Here is a 21,193-nt window from a genome sequence, read left to right on the forward strand (position 1 = left end):
TACAGTGGCTGGATTCAAAATGTTACAGCATTGCAGAGTGATGTTTGGAGTAAAAAGTGTCAACTCGTACCCTGTTAATATCGCATTGGTCAGGTGCTGCGTCTGAATTATTTTTTTTTAGATCTCCACTAAATGTGGTACCATAACTGTCAAATTGTGACCTTATATATACAGTTTAGATTGCTTTATCGCAGTTGGGTCCAATGTGGAGGAGAAATATGCACATGACCTATTCCTTCCTACATGGGACGGCACCAAGCTGCAACCATCTTTTTCACGCACAAATTTGTAGTAATCAGGTTTTACCTAAAGCAGAAACATTACATGAAGCATTTTTTCCAATTACAAAAAGACAGCTTCACACTGATTAGTCCAAGGAAGCAGCATGAATGCGTGCTTTAATGTTAAAGCAAGCAGGGATTTTGTAATTAGTGAAAAATTTGGTAATAAACGCACAGATATTAGATTGAGTCAGTGGTTTCTGCAAATTCGGCACCAATTATATCCTATGTTGGTGTAGCTTCTTACTCCCTTCGACAGGAGGAAACCTAAATAGGTAACCTATTGACAATACTGTAATTGGAAAAGAGATTCTTTGTCCCAAGGAGGCTAAGTGATGCAATAATTTCACTGTAGTTTGTTTGCAACCTTCTGCCGCATTGCTATGTCTCCAATAAGTGGCTTGTGAGCTACTAGTAGATCACCAGGTACCTGTGAGTAGCTCTCCTGTGTGCAGTTCAACCTGTATTTTAAAAAAAACTCATGCATTCAAGACTATTTCTTTTGTATTTTGACAACACATAAACTGATGTCTACAGAAAAATAGTTGACATTTAGAAAATGTACTTACTGCTATTTCAGTTGGAGATATTTTATTACTCATAATTATATCTTGGTGCAAGGGAGTATTGCAGCTATTGTTTGCATCTAGTACCCATGTAATATTTCAGTTCAAATTGTCTAAGCTTTTTTTTTTTTTACTGCGGACAACCCTGGCTAATGCACCAATGTGATCACCTCTGGTAGTCTTGGATGGGGCGGTTACTTTTCTATACCTTTGTTACAGAAAATGTTGGAGACCCTTGTACTAACTTTCAGTTGTTGTGAAATAGGGCTTTCAACGGGGGTGCCAGAAAATCCCACAGGTGTATAAACTTTACCTGAGAAACAACAAGATATTGAGGGGCTACTATCTTGTTACTTTTCCCTCAAATCAATCACAGATTGATAAACATTTATCCTGTATTCCATCCCCTCTTATAAGGGCAGGAAGAATAGGTCTATTACATACATTAGAGGAAACATCCTCAAAACGAGTAAAGAAATCAGAGACGGCCTCTCCCTGTCTTTGCTTACAAGCAGTAAGTAGCGTTCAATCTATTTTCCTGGCTGGAACCATTGTTTTTAGGGCTCGCCTAGCGACGCAGCGCAAAGCGCTGTACGCTATCAGGGAGATCTATTGTTGCTGACTTGGCTCCGATGCGGTACAGGACCTGTGCGCACCTACGGCAAGGCCCGGACAGGAGATGTTCACACATACAGGTCACGGCGTGATCACAACTCCTGCTCACACCATACGTGTGCACATCTCCTGTCCAGGCGCGGCGTGCTTACCACGTCCAGCATGCCTCACCTCACTCACCGGCTCTTGTGGGGACTCTGCGCTGCTCTCCGGCTGGTCTCGCGTCTTCAGTCAGTCACTGCAGCAACACGCGGGGCTCTGTCTTGCTCATAGGATCCTCGCCTGAAATCTTGCTTTGACCGCACCATGCGGCATTCACGAAGGCGGGGTGGGCTCCCGCCGGACTTCTTATACTGCTTGTTCTTATTTTTCCTTGTGTCTCTCGGACACTCCTTTTCTCCGACTCCCCCAGTCCCTTATGTCCCCCCCTCAGCCGTCAGCTGCCTGTCCTTTGCTCCCTCCACCACCTAAGTGTCCCCACTAAATCTAGGAGACCCCAATCCCTGGCTCGCGCGCAGCCCCACTCCGGCTGCTGCTGTCTCCCCCCCCCATGGACGCGCCCCAAGTCACGTGATGGTTGCGCGCATCTGCAGGTCAGTTTCCTCCAGTGAATGGGAACCAGTAGTTCCCGTTAGTGGAGGTAGGAAAGAGGGTTTGGCGGGGTCTGTCGCAGGAGAAGGGGCTCTTCCTCCATCAGGGCCAGCCACCGACAAACCCGCTCTGCCCCCGAGGCTGCCATGGCGAGGTGCGGCACCTCCTCCTTCCCAGGTAAGACGGAGTTTACTGCGGGCACGCACTGGCCCTTTAAGGATGCATTGGGGGCCATGGAGTGTTTTAGTCTGAGGCAGGAAGTTTTGTTTGCACTTTGCTGTTGATGAGGCTTAACTGTCAGCTGATAATAGACCGTGAGAGTTGCCTTTACACAGCCCCATTTATTTAGTCAGCTGCACAGTTAATGCGGCTGCGGGAACGCGCAGTTTTGCTTTCCCCGAAATTCTGTGTTCTGTCATGCAATGTGATAGTTTAAAAAAGAAATAAGTCGTGCCGTTCTTTAGAGGTGTGGGTTGCCCCTGAATAGTTTTTACTGACACCCTTTGGCGTTCTCTGAGCGTGTGCACGTTGTAAGAGCAGTGTAAAGGAGAGAACAGTGCAGGCTGTTGGCATTCTTCTTGTTCAGTGACTATTTACATTACACTTGTACAGCCCATGTTAGGAGTGAGATTATCACCTCGCCTTCTCATTCCATTTGAAATCTGGTACATGTAGTTCATATTCATTCACAGGTGTTGAACTGGAAATGCCAGAATGCAATGCACCTATGAGCTATTTGGGGCTGCATCACTTTTTGCCAGCGTTGCCACCAAGGAAAGGGCTTGACACACCAGACCACGAACATCTTCAGATCACTTCTGTAGCCAGTAGTAAACACTAGAGGGAATAGAGGCAGCGCTTGTACATTTGACTGTACAACATTCCCCGAACCCCATGTTAAATTCATTTTATGTTAATGCAAATGTGGTACCAATTGGAGATCTGAGTTATGAATCAGGTGTTGATGCCACATCACATTTTGGTATGAACTTTTCAGTGATTTTCGTTTGGCTTTTCCCCAGTAAGAACGATTAAAAAGAACACCACACTGTGGCTAAGCCAAAACATTTGTCTTACATTTCTAGTCCTGACTAAAAGTGAAACAAATGCATGCTGTACAAATGCATCTATGATATAAATGATGTAATAATTGATGATTCAGGATACTTTTGAGGTGTAAAATGTTCTCCCATGCATTTCAATAAAAGCATCCCATAGGAGGTGCCATGGTGCACTAAACAGTCATTGGCAGGAGGTGGGAAAGAAATGCTCCTCTGGGCGACAAGACTGGCCTGGTTACTTACTGGTAATGACCCGATCACTTACTGGTAATGTTTATTGCTCTTACTCTTTGTTGTCCCAGTTTTAACCACGTGAAGTAATTCTTACCTCAGGAGACAGGAAAAAACAGGAATGGTAAAAGAAACCCTGTACACCACGACTAGGTGCTATATAAACATAACATTCCCTAGCACTACCTGAAATGCAAAGGACAAAATCAGGGAGGGTGGGTATATTGTAATGACTGGAATGACGATGAATTGGACTAGGAGTAATGAGGATTACTGATAAGCAATCGATAAATTACCTCTGCATCTCTCGTCATAACCACAAGTCTATGAAAGCTCCACAGAGCCTTGGCGTGATACTTTATGAAGAAAATTTGATCTGTAAATGCAATACCCCTGCATATTAATTTCATAAAAAGAAATCCTCAAAAGACTTGTATCCGCATAAAACTACTGAATATAAAGCAGCTGCACCAAAAGCCCCCGCTTCATGAAGCACATGCTATAAACCATGATATCCTATAAATGAATGATCTGAAGTCCAAGTCCTAGCTCTGCAAATTTCACGCAAAGGGACACCTTGAACTTCTGACCAGCAAGCGGATAAACCTCCGGTTGGTCAGGCTCTGTCGGTTTTTTCACTCTCTGTATAAAAAAAGCAGAATAATTTCTTCTATCCAGCTACTTAAAATAATCTTTGACGCTTTCTTACATTTAAGGGAAAACCCAATGGTAACAAATCAACTATTAGACTTCCTGTAGTTCCTGGATCTGTTGAGGTAAAGGGATAATGCATGTTTAACATACAATGAGTGCAAACATTCCTCTTCCTCAGTCTTAGGAAAAGGAAAGAAAAAAGTAAGATTAAGTTGCTGAGCTGCATGAAAAACACAGTTCACCAAAGGAACAAAAGCAGAGTCCGGCCTAATGCTACTGTTAAACATTGGGTTGTTGGTTGACTGGGGTGTGAGCCTTTGTTCAGTCAATAGCCGCATTCCCCTGCAGGATGAACCACAAAAAGTCCCTCAATTAACCCGTGCTTAACCCGGGGGAGTTTGGCACAAAGCAGTCAGGCTTAACTTGGAGACAATTTGTAAGGTATTTATGAAGCTCATAAAACCGTAATAAAGTGAAACATAACTCAAGAAAAATCCCAAACCAATTTAGAACAAGCATTTGCAATGCCATAGGTCTCGCATTTACGCGAGTTTGAGCTATTGACATTGCAAATAACAATGACTTTTATATTTGTTTTAGTTTTAAAAACCTAAATTAAAGGCATTGTCATTTACAATGCCAATAGCTTTAACTCGTGTAACTGCAAAACCTATTGCATTGCAAATGCTAGTTATATAAGTAAGTATGTTACCAGGCAGATATAAGCGGACAAGGTTTCTGACCAGGTTTCCTATCCCTATCCGCTACTATTATGGTAGCCCAATCTCCTCCCAAATAAACTGCATGGTACTGTTTCCATGTAAGTCTCCACATCTGGTGGCAGGATCATACCAAAAAACATATCAATATCTGCTAAGGTCATGATACAGAAATCAATCATAAAATCCTCTAGGATGTATCCATATGTCTGGCAAGTAGTCTTTTAAAGCGAGTACATCCGTCCTTTTCCAGGGCTCATATATCCAATTATACAAAAAATGGGCTCTAGCATTGGGACTATTAGGGTCATCATTATCTGCATTCCCTCTTTCAGGAATAAACTGTGGCGCAGCTTCCCTCATAGGTCTTATTCAGGGAGAGGAATAGAGTTCATTACGATATCCCATTATCGTTGCTATGGCAATATTCACTCTTCTCACAGGGAAGGCGCCTATCTGACATTGTCTATTAATAGCTTCAACATCATCTGGGCCATTCTGTCTTGTAGTCATCACCCATTGAACCATGAATTGATGAGCAAACTTATTTATGAGACAAAGGAGCTCACCTTCAGAAAAATCCTGTATCTTGATCAATCATTTCTTCTACTTCCATTTCTAAATCACTTAACCACTTCAGTACTGTCAACCTTATTGTTTTCTAATGAAACTAAGGTACAGTAGAACGAAGAATTCTAGGGGTGGAGACTGATACAGGAAGTACGGGATCGTCCATCATTTCAGGGGCAGGTTCCTGGGATGGGGCAGCAGTGGCCTGGGTTGGAGGTGGTAAGGAATGTACCGGTACTGGTTAGAAAATAGGAAGCTGGACAACCGCTGGCAAAGACGGGGGAGCCAGTGGTACAAGGGGAACAACATTTGGTGATCCATGTGGAAGAGGTGTTAAGGGTACATTTGGGGGCGTGTCCTTCTATCCACAACCCATCAATATCTGAGCCCACATCTTCTTGGTGGACCTGAACTGCTACTATTGGTCTTACTATATATTCCTTAGATATTCGTAATCTGCTCTCTATCTAAACATTCCTTTTTTTCCTGAACTTCCTTATCCTTCAATTCCTTATACTTCTGATACTGTTTTCCTTTCCTGCTTCCTTTGTACCTTCTCTGCCTTGAGCTGCCGCTCCTTCACTTCTTTCCTCCACATACGTAAACTGTCAAACTTAGCCGGCTTAAACTTTTTCCTTTTTTAAAAAACAAAATTGTTTCTCTAAATACTTGAGTTTGTGAGTGCCCATGGTTCCCTCTAATGGCCATTGTAACTGGGGATCTTTTGTATATTTGTTCCATAATGTACTATACATGATGGGACAAATACCATATTTGACGTACATCTCAAATTCTTCGTACCTTCTGGTGGCGCTGGCTGACTTGCTTCCAAAATGTTCTGCTTATTGCAGCAGCAGCAACAACAAAACTTCCAAAGACTGCTAATCACAGGCATGGTATATAAGATTTAAAAAACTTATAAACAGAGAAATAAACAATATTCTCACATTTACCTGTAAGAATTTTTTTTAGTCAAAACAAATAGCAAGTCCAAAAATAGAGTCGAAGTTTCAAATTTCCCAAGCAGATTCCAACAGATACCAATCAAAGGCAAGGCAGATCCAAAACAAATCCTAACCAAATGAACAAATCGGTTCAATACAGATTTACCTCACGTGTAGTCTTCAACTTCCATCTGTCGATCCTCCCTGATCCAAAAATGACCGTCCAAAGGTCCCAGTCAAGGCCAGCAGCCGCTAGGAAGATCAGAGTCGGAGAGCTGAAAAATCACATTGGACCACTAGCAACTTTAATCTCTTCAAGTGGTGCGCCCCTCAGCAAAGTTAGTCTTACTGACTCTATCTCCTCCCCTGGTCCAACTGCAAGCCTTTGATGGGGTCCCTGTTCGGGTGCCAATATGTAGAGCAGATTAATTTTAATCTGCTTGGTGTAGGGTCACCACTCTTGCCACAGGTCCTTATCAAGTAAGGAGGAATCAACCGTGGAGCGAAGTTTAAACACAATAATCATTCATGAATTGGTCTCCATCCAACGAGCACCGTGGAGTTACTCAAGGAGAGAGCATGCTTGAACGATTGGTTACATGGGTTTTTATAGGGAGGATCACAAACGGGGTACGCCCAGAGGTAAATAGAAATTGGGAAAGAACACACAAATGAGGCAAGGCAAGAATCAACAGCCTCTGTGTCTTGTGCAATTGCTAGTCTTAAGGCTGAACAAAAAGATATGCTATTCTGAGTAGACTTTTCTTGAGGATTAACTATTGCCTGAAAACCTTTGAGCAAGCTGACTCTGCATGTTTACACAGCTTACAATGTCCCAACCTGCAATTCTTTACTCCTGTTTATACAGATGCGGCGTCAAGAAGAGAACGAGGCTGGAAGTATGGCAGGGGTGAAAATTGATTATGAACAGTTTAATTAAAAAATAAGAGAATCAGAGTTTACATTTCCACACTGGCTTGGTACTATTTAATTTAGATGTTCTATTCGGAATAAGTCACTCTCCATGTCATGTAATTTTCAGATTTCCAGCGTTCCCGAGTAGTTCTCCATTTGTTTTTTCCTTTTCAGAAAGCTGGTCATGTTCCTCTGTGGGGGGCTATGTTTTGTACTTCTTTACTGACTTTGCTTGTTTCTGTTGTTTTCAGCCAGGTCACTCCAGGAATTTGCTGCAGTTCTCAGAAACCTAGAAGATGAGAGAGCAAGAATGGTATGTTAAGAAGAAGAACAATTTGAACTTTATACCTGAAGTTGAAATATATGGCTATATGTTTCATTGGAAGGTGATAAACTCAAGCTGAATGCAAACCCACATTTTGGGTCAAATGACTAACTATTTGTAGTACACTAGTAGTCTACACCAGAGTGGGAATTTGGAGAACTGATGATAACCTGATAAGTAATTTGCTAGAACTCATGAACATACACATGTATGAGCGCAAAATTATCAAGATATAATAGTGTAATTTGTTATAGTGTACATTTTGTAACTTCGTTAAAGAATGTTGTCTTTTATTAAGTGGATATCAACATGGTTTAATAACATATATTTGTTCTACTATACCATTAGAGACTTTGTTATGTAAGTGTAAAAACATATTTGTTGTTGTAATGTGTCCAAGGTAGAGAGATTAGGGAGTATAGCAGGGATGTGAGTTAATATAGTTCTTTAACTTGAGAATTTCCTGCCTTTAAAGTTAGAGGACAGTTGAGATTTACAGGGTAGAACAGTGGCTTACAGTGCAAAAACTCCAGTGTGTTCAGGGATTTTGTTGTTGTTGGATGTCAGTCTTTTTTTTTGTCTTGCCCCGATCTTTGGAAACTGGTGACAGTTATTTACTGGCTTTACTCCCTGTGTGGTTATTCCTAGGTGAGTGAGGAGGGCATCAAATGCGGGTGTAAGGGAGTTTGCCTACTCCACTTTGTCTAGGGGTGTCGGAACACTTGAAGCCTTTAGCCACTACCTTGCACAAGGGCATAAGGGTTTTTCACACCCCTGACACATTGCCTTGCCAGGGGTTGTGGATGGCAAAATGGCAGATTGGCACTATCTAGCAACCATAGAGCCTCTCCTGTATTTGTAAGCACTTACTTCTCAGCACAGAACTCTCTTAGGACATCAGTTTGGCTTTGGTGGTTTTCACCGCCGTGTAGGTTCAGTAATGGGTCAGCTCTCTAGTATACAGCAGTTTGAAGCAGAAAGAGTCACCTCAGAAGATAAATCTACTATCCCTCTGGCCTGAAATCATGACTGCACAATTCTGGAATACTTCCTGGGCACATAGTTTCAGGGTAGTGCATGAAGACCCAAAGCATTTCCCTGTACACCAGACTTGCAGCATACATTGAAGCTTCGTCTCCTGCCTAGAAGCAAATGCCATGTGGCAAAGCAGAGCCTTGTAGAAGGGAAAGTGTCACAACATATAGGGAATTACCATATGTGAATATGTTGAAAGTTCACACAGATTCCTCTACCACTTTTAATTTCAGAGTAATAGTTCATGTGTTGATAGCATCATAATTCTCCTATATTTCCAACCAGCCTTGCCCCTTCTACTAGAATGGTATTCCAGAACCATGTGCCAGCTTTATCCTGGGACGGTTTGGTGGACAGAGGCATTTCTGGGGTCAGGCAGTGCCCTACTGAGAAAAAAACAAGCATTGGCATAGCCAATAGGTCTTTCTTTTGGGACCTTTATAAGTATTTAGTTATGCAGCACAATATCCTTTGTGCAACAACATCAACTGTTGCATGGCTAAGCACTTATAAGGTCCCAAAGGTGAGACCTATTGGCTATGCCAATGCTTGTTCCACATGTTACCCCTGTCTGGGCAAAGGTCTCACCTCATTACCAGTTTAACATCCAAATGCAGTCATAAGCATCTGAAAGATGACCAGTCAACCGTAGCATAGGGCCTTCCACTGCAGGGCAATCAGATCACCATGATTTTATTAACGTTTGTACCGTTTGTGTTGGACATGTTTGTCATTGTTAAAATCTGTAGATTATATAGCAGATCACGAATTATGTTAAAAAATTCCCACAAATCCATAATTATGCAGAAAACACGGCGAACAAAAATCTGCATAATTCCGGTGGCCCCGACTGTAACAGAAAGAAGTAGATGAAAGTATTGCAGCGGGGGGAGATGCAGAATGGAGGTTAGGGAAATGGAGGGGGCACTCGGAGGGGATAGAGGAAAGACACATTTCCAGCAATTGGGATGCAGACAGAGCCCCTCCAGGGCAGCCTACTCTGTCACAATCTGTGCTGTCACTGGGCTCATGCCTTCTACAAAATTGTTGTGCTGTAAACTGGCTGCGGTGATTGTTTGTGCGAGGGGGAGAGAAAAAAATACTCAGTGCATTAATGGAGCTGTGGTTGGCAAAGCACTTGGTGATAACCTTGAGAGTTCTTTTTGAGGCTGGGGGCAGGTGAGGAAGGAGGGGCCAATGAGTGCAGCTAAGGTTATACGGCATCTTCAGCTGCTCTGCCGTCACGATGTGTGGGATGAGTTGGGACGGGTGTAGGGTCAGGGAATGCTCACATGCTCTGAAGGTTTGAGGTATAAGCATGTTTTACGGCTGCCAATGTTTGTTATTAGCTAGTTAACCATATCCACTGGACTTCGAAAGAGGGTTTGGTGTCTGAGGATTGGACTGTGTTACTCAGCCGTGCAGTCAAATAAAATAATCTGGTTGGGTTGGCGTGTGTGGCAGTAGCATTCGGCTTGTGTGAGTAACCGCTTGGTGCTTGGAGCTGATGTATCTTTATATCTCACTGGGATGGGGTCCACCGCGAAGGATGGAGTTGAGGCAAGTGAAGAAGAAAGGCGTGTTAGCGGAGAAGGGAGAAACATTCCGCAGTCGCCCCGCTGACCGGACTCCTCAATCTGGGAAAGATATTCATCTCGGCACCTTGGTCCGACAAAGGAGCGGAGGAGGCGACGGGGAGGGGGGGGGGGATTGAATCGACGGACCATGGGCTGTGATAAAAGGAAACATAGGGAATAGGACAAAGGGGAGGGCGGCAGTAGCAAAGTGAATCACAACAGGATAGTTCCCAAACAAGCAGAGTAAAAATAAAAAAAGCCACTTACATGAAACAAGACTCGCAGCTGCAAGACACGCTCTGTGGTGGGGGAGGGGCGAGCAAGAAGGAGCGAGGCGAGCATGCTTGGGAGAGCGAGAAGAAAGCCAGATGGCGCCTCTGTTCGTTACTGTGAGCGTAACAGCTTGCAGTATGCCACACAAAAAGCTGTGGTAGGCTTTTTAAAGCCCACTAACTAAATGTCTCGCCAGACAGCGCAAGCGCTGGCTCAGGTGAGACCCAACAAGTGTTACCTGCTATTGCTGTTCACAATGATTGGCACTCTATATTCTGTATGAAAAGTCAAAAAAGTGATACAGGTAGTTCACATCTGATTGCAGGTGTACATGGTTCTTTCCAGACAAGTTTAGGGTATCGTTTTGTCATTGGTTGCACTTAATTAAATGTGAGACCCAAATTAATAGTGCAGTAATATTTCCATTCATCAGAGGAATGTGGTCTGAGCAAAAACCTTTCAGAACCTCAATGCAACTTGCAGGTGACAAATATGGACAAATGTGGAGATTTATACTGTTTCATATTTCGCATAACGTCACCACCCTCAGCACTGTACTAATAGACCTGATTTATGAGTAGTACGTTATGAATAATCTGAGAAGTCAATGTGACAGTCCCTGGGAGACCCACATTAATTCGAGCTGCTCTGATAAGTCGGAGGCATACCCTTTTTGGGATCACGTGGAGCTTGAACCTGTTTGGCAGTCCTGAGCCTCATGAATATATCAAAAATTGCAATACAACAAAGGACAAACAAAGTGGGTGGATGTCCTCACACATTATACCTTGGCGTATGCCTTTTTACCCATACCATACATTTGACTGTCCTCACTAGCAGGCATTAGTAAAGAGTTAAAAAGGACAGCTTAGATGTAAGATTAAACTTTCAGGTTGGAGAAGGAAATGTATTGAAAACGTTTCTGAATACCCACAAAGCCAAAGTGGCAGTTCCCCGCCCCCTTTGTCTCTCACTGCTGCAGAAATATCTTGAGTTTCGCCTTTGGACACATCTTTGCCAGTCCCTTTTGGCAACGCTATAAAGCACTGGCAAGATGCTGTGCAGCATGGCTAGAAGAAAAAAAGAAATAACCAGCATTAGAAATGCAATCGGGCTCAGATTTATTTGAGTTTGAGCTAATGGCATTGTAAATGGCAATGTCTTTTCGCCATGTGTTATGGAGTGTGTGCATGTGGTGTGTAGTGGAATTATGTGGGTTGGATTGTAATTTTAGCAATGGTGGCATGCTGTGATTTAGATGAATATTTTTAAAAGTAAAGTGTACCATACTGCGATTGCTACAATAGTTAATTGTGGATGCGTTAACAATTGATGCGTGCACTGATGGCTGGTGGTGTGTGTGCTTGGTGGAAGAGTGCTCTGCTGGCTGGAGGTGTGTGTGCCTGGTGGAAGGGTGCACTGACGGCTGGTGGGTGTGTGCTTGGTAAAAGCGTGCACAGATGGCTGTTGGTGTGTGTGTTTGGTGAAAGCGTGCACTGACGGTTGCTGGTGAGTGCGCCTTGTAAAAGCATGCACTGACGGCTGGTGTTGTACGCCTGGTGGTGTTTGTGCTTGGTGAAGGAGTGCATTGATGGCTGGTGGTGTTTGGCCCTGGTGAAAGCATGCACTGACAGCTGGTGGTGTGTTGTTGTGTGTGTGTGGTGGTGAGTATGTGGTGTGAGTCTGTGGTGTGAGTCTGTGGTGGTGAGTCTGTGGTGGTGAGTCTGTGGTGTGAGTCTGTGGTGGTGAGTCTGTGGTGGTGAGTCTGTGGTGGTGAGTCTGTGGTGGTGAGTCTGTGGTGGTGAGTCTGTGGTGGTGAGTCTGTGGTGGCGAGTCTGTGGTGGCGAGTCTGTGGTGGCGAGTCTGTGGTGGCGAGTCTGTGGTGGCGAGTCTGTGGTGGCGAGTCTGTGGTGGCGAGTCTGTGGTGGCGAGTCTGTGGTGGCGAGTCTGTGGTGGCGAGTCTGTGGTGGCGAGTCTGTGGTGGCGAGTCTGTGGTGGCGAGTCTGTGGTGGCGAGTCTGTGGTGGCGAGTCTGTGGTGGCGAGTCTGTGGTGGCGAGTCTGTGGTGGTGAGTGGTGATGAGTGTGTGGTGGTGAGTGGTGATGAGTGTGTGGTGGTGAGTGGTGATGAGTGTGTGGTGGTGAGTGGTGATGAGTGTGTGGTGGTGAGTGGTGATGAGTGTGTGGTGGTGAGTGGTGATGAGTGTGTGGTGGTGAGTGGTGATGAGTGTGTGGTGGTGAGTGGTGATGAGTGTGTGGTGGTGAGTGGTGATGAGTGTGTGGTGGTGTGTGTGTGGTGTGTGTGTGTGTGGTGTGTGTGTGTGGTGTGTGTGTGTGTGGTGTGTGTGTGTGTGGTGTGTGTGTGTGTGGTGTGTGTGTGTGTGGTGTGTGTGTGTGGTGTGTGTGTGTGTGGTGTGTGTGTGTGTGGTGTGTGTGTGTGTGGTGTGTGTGTGTGTGGTGTATGTGTGTGTATGGTGTTATTATTTGGTTTGAAACAGCAGGGACAGAGACCTGCCTACTGTAATGGTGTCCAGCGCATATTTTTTCAGAGTTGAAGCTAGACAGTCAAAGCCTTTATATCCGCGAAACCAGCTTTGGGTTAAAGGGTAGAAAGCTCCCTCATCGAATCAGATTTCTTTTTTACTTTTCATTTTGGGTCCATGGTTGGTCCGCAAACCTGGGATTCCGCCCTTATATATATCCAATTTTTTAACTCTTTCAAGCCCACCATGCACGTTTTCACCTAATTTCTTCAAAATGACTGAACAAATTTACACCAAAGGCACTCTTAAATACAGTTCTGCTTTCATGCCATGTTTGGTGTAATTTGCTCAGGTGTGTTTTTTCTTTTTGTTGCGTTGAGCTAGAATCCTATGGGAGTTAAAATCGGAAATGTCACCAGTTTAACACCCTTTCCTTTCCTGCAAACCTCTGACTTCCATCCAGCTCCATCTGATAATCACCCCCTTTCTCTGGTACTCACCTACACCCCTCTCAGATTCACCCAGCTCCCCATGAAAGTCACCCACTTTCCTTCTGATAACCAGACACCACCCTCAAATATTCACCCACATCCATCTGACATTTACCCTGCTGCTTCTAATAATCACATATCTCTCTCTCATTTTGAGTCCGTCCCTCACTAGCAAACACTGTGTCCCTTCGGAAATGGCAAACTCTCTCCCAAAAAGGAGTCGAGGAACTCCCTCCCTGGTAATCACCCAGACTAGCTCAACATTTATCAAAACGTAGCTCCTCACCGATAACTGCTTCCTCTAAAATGTACGTCCCCCCATATATTAATCATGGCCCCCCACTTGCCTTGGCCATGTGACAATCAGTCAGTCTACACCCTTGCAGATCACCCGCTCCAGCCCTCTGAACCCACAACTCCCCTTTGGACACCAAGTGGTTGCTGCAGTCTGTGTGGTTCTCAAATGCAAAAGGTCACTCGAACCCAAATATCTACCAAAGGTGGCAGCTCATCATGAGGTTAGCGGCTGCTTTCCACCTTGTTTTTTAACCATGGAAGGAGGAAGCAGGCCACAAAATGTTGTGGTTTTGTGGTGCAATCTCCTTCCACTTACTGCAAAGTTAATAAAATAAGTGCCCAGCTTTACACCCAGTTCCTCGCCCAGCCTCCCTTCCAATAGAGGCCTTGCCTGTTAATGACCCAGTATTGTCTGTTCTTCATCGCCCTACGTGATCGCCCTGTTCTGTACTTTTTCAGCCTCCTCATCTGGTAATCACCTCCTTATGATAATAACTCTACCCTGGTGGTCACAAAGGCCCTGATCGGAGCTCCCCTCTGAAAATCACTCCCTTAATCACACAGTCCCATTGAGACACATCCTATACTGTCTGATCTGCATCCCCCTTCATGATCCTATATTCCATACTCAACCAGGCCCTCACCTGATACCCATCCCTTGTTTGATAATTACTCTATACTAATGATCACACGACGCCCTGATAATCCCTCCTGCAATCAAACACCTCACTGATAATCATCCTGTCCTACCTAATCTACCTCAACCCTACATGATTCCAAGTTCTATACTCACCCGGCCCCCTCATCTGACACTCACCCCCTTATGATATTCACTCTGTCCTGCTGATCTCAGAGAGACATGGTCCCAAGCTCCTCCCTGAGAACCACTCCTGTAATCAAACACCTCATTGATAATCATAGTCTGATCTTCATCAACATTTTGTGATCCTAAATTCCATACTCACCCAATCCCTCACCTGATACTCACCCCGCGTTTGATAATTAGTCTATACTGATAATCACAGGAGGCCCTGATCCCCGATAATCACTCCCACAATCACACAGACTCATTGATAAACATCCTGTATTATCTGATATTCATTCCCCCTTCATGATCCCAGGTTCCATACTCACCCAGCCCCTTATCTGATGCTCACCTCCTCTGTTGATATTCACTCTGACCTGATGATCACAGGTGGCCCTGAACCCAAGCTCCTCCCTGTTAATCCCTCAACCCACCGATAATCATCCGATGAGCTATCAACTTCACAAATAATTGCCCGACTCTTTTCTGATAATCACCAATAGTTCTTCTGATAATCATCAGCCTGCTCTATTAGTCACCTATGCGCTGCCCAGTAACACCCCTCCATCTAATCACACCGCTTGTTTGACAGCACCATTTCTAATATTTGCTTTCGCTCTGTTCTGAGAAAAATCCCTTTTCATTTCTTTAATCAATATTTGTATGTATACATTGGTAATCTGTAAACGCTACATGCCAAGATGTTGGCAAAAATTTTAAATTACACACGGATAATAAAACCAGATCAAACAAAACACCCGCCCTGTCGCGCATCCTACATAATGTTAACCTTACATTGTATAAATTTGAACTATAATTTGTAAGTACAAAAAATGCAAACATATTACAGGGCATGGGTTCAAAATTTTTATTAAAGATCTCTCCATAAATATGGCAGTGTCTAAAAGTAAAAAAAATCATTAACGGTAAAGTCCTAGGAATAGCGCACACATTTCCTAAATTGTGCCCAAGGAATCTCACTTTAAATGAGAATTGTTCTATTCCGGTTTGCCTTATTTTTAAACACAGATTTAAACTGTCTTTTGTAGACCCAGGCTCTCAAGCAGCAGCTACTCTAGTTAAAGCAGCGGCTAGAAATACCCGCCGGAGCGCTATACAAGTGTGTGAACCTGCCCACCCAGCGTCATCTGATAGTTACCTAGCCTCGTCGCCGTCTGATATTCACACACCCCCTTCTGATAATCTGCCAAACTCCCGTCCGTACCCGGGCAGCCATGAAAACCACCTGGTTCCTGTGCTAATCACCCGGGTCCTGTTTAAGAAAATAACCAGCAAGCACCTACGGTAATCTCTCAGCTCCTCTCTGATATACAGCCGGGCACCCCCACCCACACCGAATCCTCCTTTCTGATAATCGGTCAATCTCTTCGATAATCGCTTCGTCCACTCGAATGCCCCCTAGGCCCCCCCCCCACTCCGCCTCTGATAATTGGACAGCACCCCTCTAGTAATCCCTCACCCCCCATTTATAACAGATATCCCATATTCCTTTTTTAAATTGTGTTTTATTATATTTTATTTTATAGTACACTTGTAATCTGACGCTTTTTTTTTGTTAAACTGGGCACTGCGCCCAGCTTCCTTCTATTACTAACTCCGCGGTACAAACGGAGGAGCGGCCGGATAACTGTTATGCCACGCCGGGCCATGTGTGAAATTAGTGCATTTGAATCTTTCGGCTGTTTTTTTTAATTTAACGTTCTGGTGAGCGCGTGCGTGCTCGCCCGTGTGCACACGTATCACAACATTATTCTGTATAATATCACCTTATATGGCACTGATTGCCCCATCCCGTGACTACTCATGAGCCCCCAGGGCCCCTTCTCGTCAAAGAAGACTGTTGTGGCCTCGGGCACGGCCCCGATCCTAGGGTTCGCAGGCGGGGGGCCGGCTCCTCACTGACTCTCTTCTGACCTTGTACATGGCACCCCGCTGTCCTGCGTCGAGTTTTAAGCACCTCTATTATTTCTCAATTAGAAACGGCGGCGCGGTTATGAATCACTTCGCGGGATATCGCAATATAAACAACCACTCTGCAGCCATTACCTTTAACTATACCCCGTGGTATCGTATGAGCACCACATGCCCATGCCGTGTACAGCGCTTCATTACATTATTTTAGCAACATTACAGTCCACGCGCGTTAATCCTTATTTACACCCATATGTATAGGTAAAAAAATATCACTTATCAGCAATTAGATAAAATAGCCATTGTACATGGAGAACAACGTCATGATGCTCATTGAATGTAACACTAATTGTCGACAGGGTTCAGCCAAGTGTGTCGCTGCGTACACCAAATATCCATGTCACCTGCATACGTCGCGCATGTATATAAGCGTGCCCCAACGGTAATGTACATGACCATGTAAACAAGTCATATGCACCTACTTGTTATAACTACAGGGCGACATTTCTATCGAGATTAGGCAACCAGGCGTAGGCGTGCACCAACTGTAAAACAACTGTCAGCGTCGACATGTACACCCAGTGTCTGCACCTACGTCACAGCACGGGAAGAACCCATTCAGGTGTACACCTGACACTGGCGTCAGTTGTACTGCACAGACAAGAAGCCACGCCCTAAGCGTGCACCAGTGGGAGCCAAGTTGCGCATATTAAGAGTGCACCAGGGATTAGCTTTTCTTCGTCGTTTGCATCAATGGTGCTTCGGAAATTAGGATTCTGTGTCAGAAGTTTTTTATCAATGCTACACCCGAAAATTGCATTTTTTTTGCACACAAAGTACGCACCAAAGGTACACCAAATATGCGCATCCGTTGTGAATCATAAATGTGCATTAGTGGTGCGTCAAGAATTAACATTCTACGCCTCAAGTGCGTAACAATGATACACCAGAAAATTAGCATCAATGGTGTACCACACGTGTGCATCTTTGATACACCACCTATGGATCGATCGTACATCTGAAAATAGTATTGCACACCATAAGTGTGCACCAGTGGCATACCAGAAATTAGATTTCACGCCGTAGATGTACACCAGTGGTATACAATAAATTAGATTTCACGCCATAAATGTGCACCAACGGTATGCCAGAAATTAAACGTCCTGCCAAAGGTATGCTGCAATGGTAAACCAGAATTCCAGGCACAAACAACCATGCGTGCACACAACATGCGCATGAGAGAAAGGCGCACCAGAAATTGGCGCTCACCAGGCCGTGGGTGGCCTCACTGACAAGCCCTGGGAGTACAGCGAACCCCAGAAGCAACTTTCCCGAGCCTATCTGCATCCATTACACACACGCGTCTGGTGGCTGATTGCAGGGATTGGGGGGGGGGGGCATGCTGGGTCACTGGGGAGGTGTATGGATGCAGTCATTAGCCACAGGAAGGCTAGAAAACAAAGAGGCTTTTTGTGATTGCTGAACGATAGATAATTCTATGCGAACAGAATTTAAGTCTAACGAAGTTCGCCTCACCTGGGGCATCTCAACCAAGAGGTTTAGGGAGCTGTCTGTTAAATAGAATCTCTGGCTGCTTTTCAGATTCCCCGTTTCGAGAGGATGTGGTCTCACGGCTAGACTGTCGACTTTGGAGCTGGGAAACTTGGTTCAAGCCTCGGGCCGAATCAACATCCTGTGATTCTGGCCAAATCACTTAATCTCCCTGTGCCTACCAAATAAAACCAGGCTGGCCCTGTAAACACAGCAATATGCCTCTGGATAGCACTTCAATCGCACCTCCCCAAAGCTGCCTGTGAACGCACATCATAAAAAAAAAGCCTCGGCCTCGCGCGGCATTCCACTGCAGGCATATGTTTTCAATTATCTCGGCCTTCACGACAAGATAATTGAAGATATATGGCCTTCGCCTGCTCGTGCCCGCACAGAAAATGCAGGAAGTGAACCAACTCTACATCAAATGGCCTATTGCATGCTGTCTTCTAAAAAGACAGGCATGCGAGGCCCAATTGCCATCCAGATGGCAAAAAAAGAATGGAATGTGTGGCATTTTACAAGTGCTTTTCTGAGCCCTTACAAGAGGGAATCGGACTCCTCCCACTGCCTGCTGCAGTGGCGGAGGCCTCGCCCTAAAAACGACACAATGATGCAGGTGCTTCATTACCCATATGCGCCTACAAAACGATGTGGGTCTCATTTAAACAAAGAAAATGGTAAATAAAAAGAAAACTAATGTGAAAACCATTCTTGTAAGGCAAGGGTCCTGTAGCATCTTGATGCTCGCTCCTCTCAAAAAAACGACTAAAAAAACAGCAATGTGCCCGTAGGAGGCAACTGAGTAGTGGGTGGGCTTACGCAACAGGGAGTGTGACAGGAAAATCTGCACACAAGGCAGAATTACACTAGGCGGGAAGTGAAGCATTTGAACATGGAATTAACATAGAGCATGTGGAACGCAGGGATAGTGGTGGGGAGAAGCACACAAGAGAAGTCTTGCAGCAACACGAAGTTGGGAGGGACTGGTGTTTGGGGGAAGAGCACATGAGGGAGAGAGCTGAAAAGCACATGCACGCTCATGGATTGCTTAAGCAAAAACAAGCATTTACAATGCAATGGTTTCCCCTTTTGAAAAGTTTGAGCTATTGACATTGTAAATGACAAAATTTGTATTTGTGTTGGTTTTGAAAACCGATTAATAAAAGGCATTGTTATTTACAATGCCAATAGTTTAATCTCTGGCAAATGTCACACAAAAACACACAGACCCACATACACACACAGGGGAAGCAAGCACAGCCATGTTTCCAGTGCTTGGCTATTCTGAACAAACCATTGGTATCCGGCCTGCCACTCAAACGAAAACAACTCCCAGAATACCTTCTATGAGCATTGGTACCCAGGAACCTGCACTAGCCTAACTGACTTGATAAAGTAACAGTGACCAAGTGGTCTCACTAGTGGTGTGACACCTTGAGCCAGTTCGGACCTTTCATACAATCGCACTTTTGCCTCTAGGAATAGTGAGTCGTTGACTTGTGACTGCAATATGTGGCTACAGATCCCTACGCACATCGCAACAGCTGGTAAACGTCAGACAGTATAGTGCTACCTATTGTGTGTGGGAAGAGGGGGTGCACACTGGTTCCAAAATGCTTGGGCATATCTTCAGCCCTGACTATTTATAGGTGGAGGGAGCCAACATGTTAACAGGCAGAGCAAGGAGCAAACGAACCATAACAACCCTGCCACTGATAACTGGGTGCGGATTATCTCGCTATTGTCTGGGATTTATAGCCCCAATATAACCAAGCCACACAAATACGCAAAACCTAAAAAGTCAGTCCAAGGGCAAATAGGTCCGTATGATTGAAATGCACCAAGATCCAATGGAAGATAACGGAATAAAGCGGTCGTTCGTCTACCAGTGGATCACTCGCCCTCAGCCGGGGGGGACTGGGCGGAGGACCTTGTTAGTTCTTCTGCTCCGATCACAAGACCAACAATGTCTGCATGAGCGCTGCATTGTGCCGACCGGCAGTCACAGGAACTGTGGTACGTCGTTCAGTCCAGAGAGTATTGTCGTAAATTCACCGCTTGTCGTTCGTCTACCCGTGGATCACTCGCCCTCAGCCGGGGGGGCGGAGGATCTTGTTAGTTCTTCTGCTCCGATCACAAGACCAACAATGTCTGCATGAGCGTTACATTGTGCTGACTGACAGTCGCAGGAACTGTGGTACGTCGTTCTGCCCAGTCCAGAGAGTATTGTCGTAACTTCACCGCTTAGCGGGGGCATGGTGTCTGAACGCCACCAACTCTATCAAGGACTAATTTTTAATCTGTGTGCTTACATCAGATCCATCATATTGTCAAATGCTCCGAGTAGATCTCCAGACCACTCTTACAGCATGTTCCGACCCCCCTCAGAAAGGCCACTATCTCAATGTGATCGCGACGAGGGCTCTAGCTAGGCTCGAAGGAGCTGTGTCCAGTGTCCTCAACCACTTCAAATGGGCATGAACTGCCGCGGGCTCTAAACTTCTCAGAGAGGCGCCGCTTGCGTGTTCCCTGCAGAGCTTGGCTCTCCCATACTTGGGCGGCGTGGGCGAGGGCAGAGCACAACAGCTAGATCAACAAAATGGCAGCAGCCGGAGCTGGACGGAGTCATGTTCCGGAGCCAGGGGCGTCCCCCACGGACAGAATGCGCCTTTAGGTAAAGCAAAGTACCTAGGAAGACCCGCTCCCTGGTCCTGTGGTATGGCTCGCGCGCCCTGACGTCTGTTTACCAGCGAACACCGAGTAAAAAATGGCTCCTTTCGGGTGAGGCCAGTTGCCGTGACACACCAGAGGCTCGTAGATGCCCATCATCACCCCGTCCACCAGGCGGAAGAGGCCACAGCTGGCAAAACCTGAAGGGAGCGCATCTTCTTGTACATAACTGTCTCCTCGGATCGTTTTAAGAACTGGGCTATTGCCACCAGATCGCAAGCAGGAGCCTCCCCTCCTTTGGCACAGGGTGTCTGTCGGGCTCACGGACAGCGGGAGGGGGGACGGGCACACGGACAATGAAACCAACATGCCGATACGAGAAAAAAAAACCAACCGCCGCATGACGCACGAAAATGGGCGGGATGAGTAAAAATCGCCCACGAATCTGCTCGGGGAATGAGTGACTCATCTCTGTTCCAATGGCTAGCCTCCATTTATGGAGCTAGCCAATGGAACTGAGAGGCTGAACAAAGCCCCAGACTGTTCTCAAAAGATTTTGCCTGCGCGAACGCTGCTGCGCAGCGGATCGCCAGGCGAAACCTAAAA

The 21,193-nt window shown here is 45.3% G+C and overlaps 1 protein-coding gene across 6 annotated transcripts in view; it reads left to right on the top strand.

Annotated features, from left to right (window-relative positions):
* ARHGAP26 (Rho GTPase activating protein 26) overlaps positions 1 to 21,193 on the top strand; it is a 2,045,367-nt gene that overhangs the window by 394,072 nt on the left and 1,630,102 nt on the right. For all 6 annotated transcript variants that reach the window (XM_086931644.1, XM_086931645.1, XM_086931643.1 and 3 more), the window contains exon 3: positions 7,399 to 7,460. In XM_086931644.1, coding sequence (XP_086787770.1) covers positions 7,399 to 7,460 — 62 coding nt within the window. The remainder of the gene's footprint in view (positions 1 to 7,398; positions 7,461 to 21,193) is intronic.

The sequence above is a fragment of the Lissotriton vulgaris genome, chromosome 7, assembly GCF_964263255.1.
Source record: "Lissotriton vulgaris chromosome 7, aLisVul1.2, whole genome shotgun sequence".
Lineage (NCBI taxonomy): Eukaryota > Metazoa > Chordata > Amphibia > Caudata > Salamandridae > Lissotriton > Lissotriton vulgaris.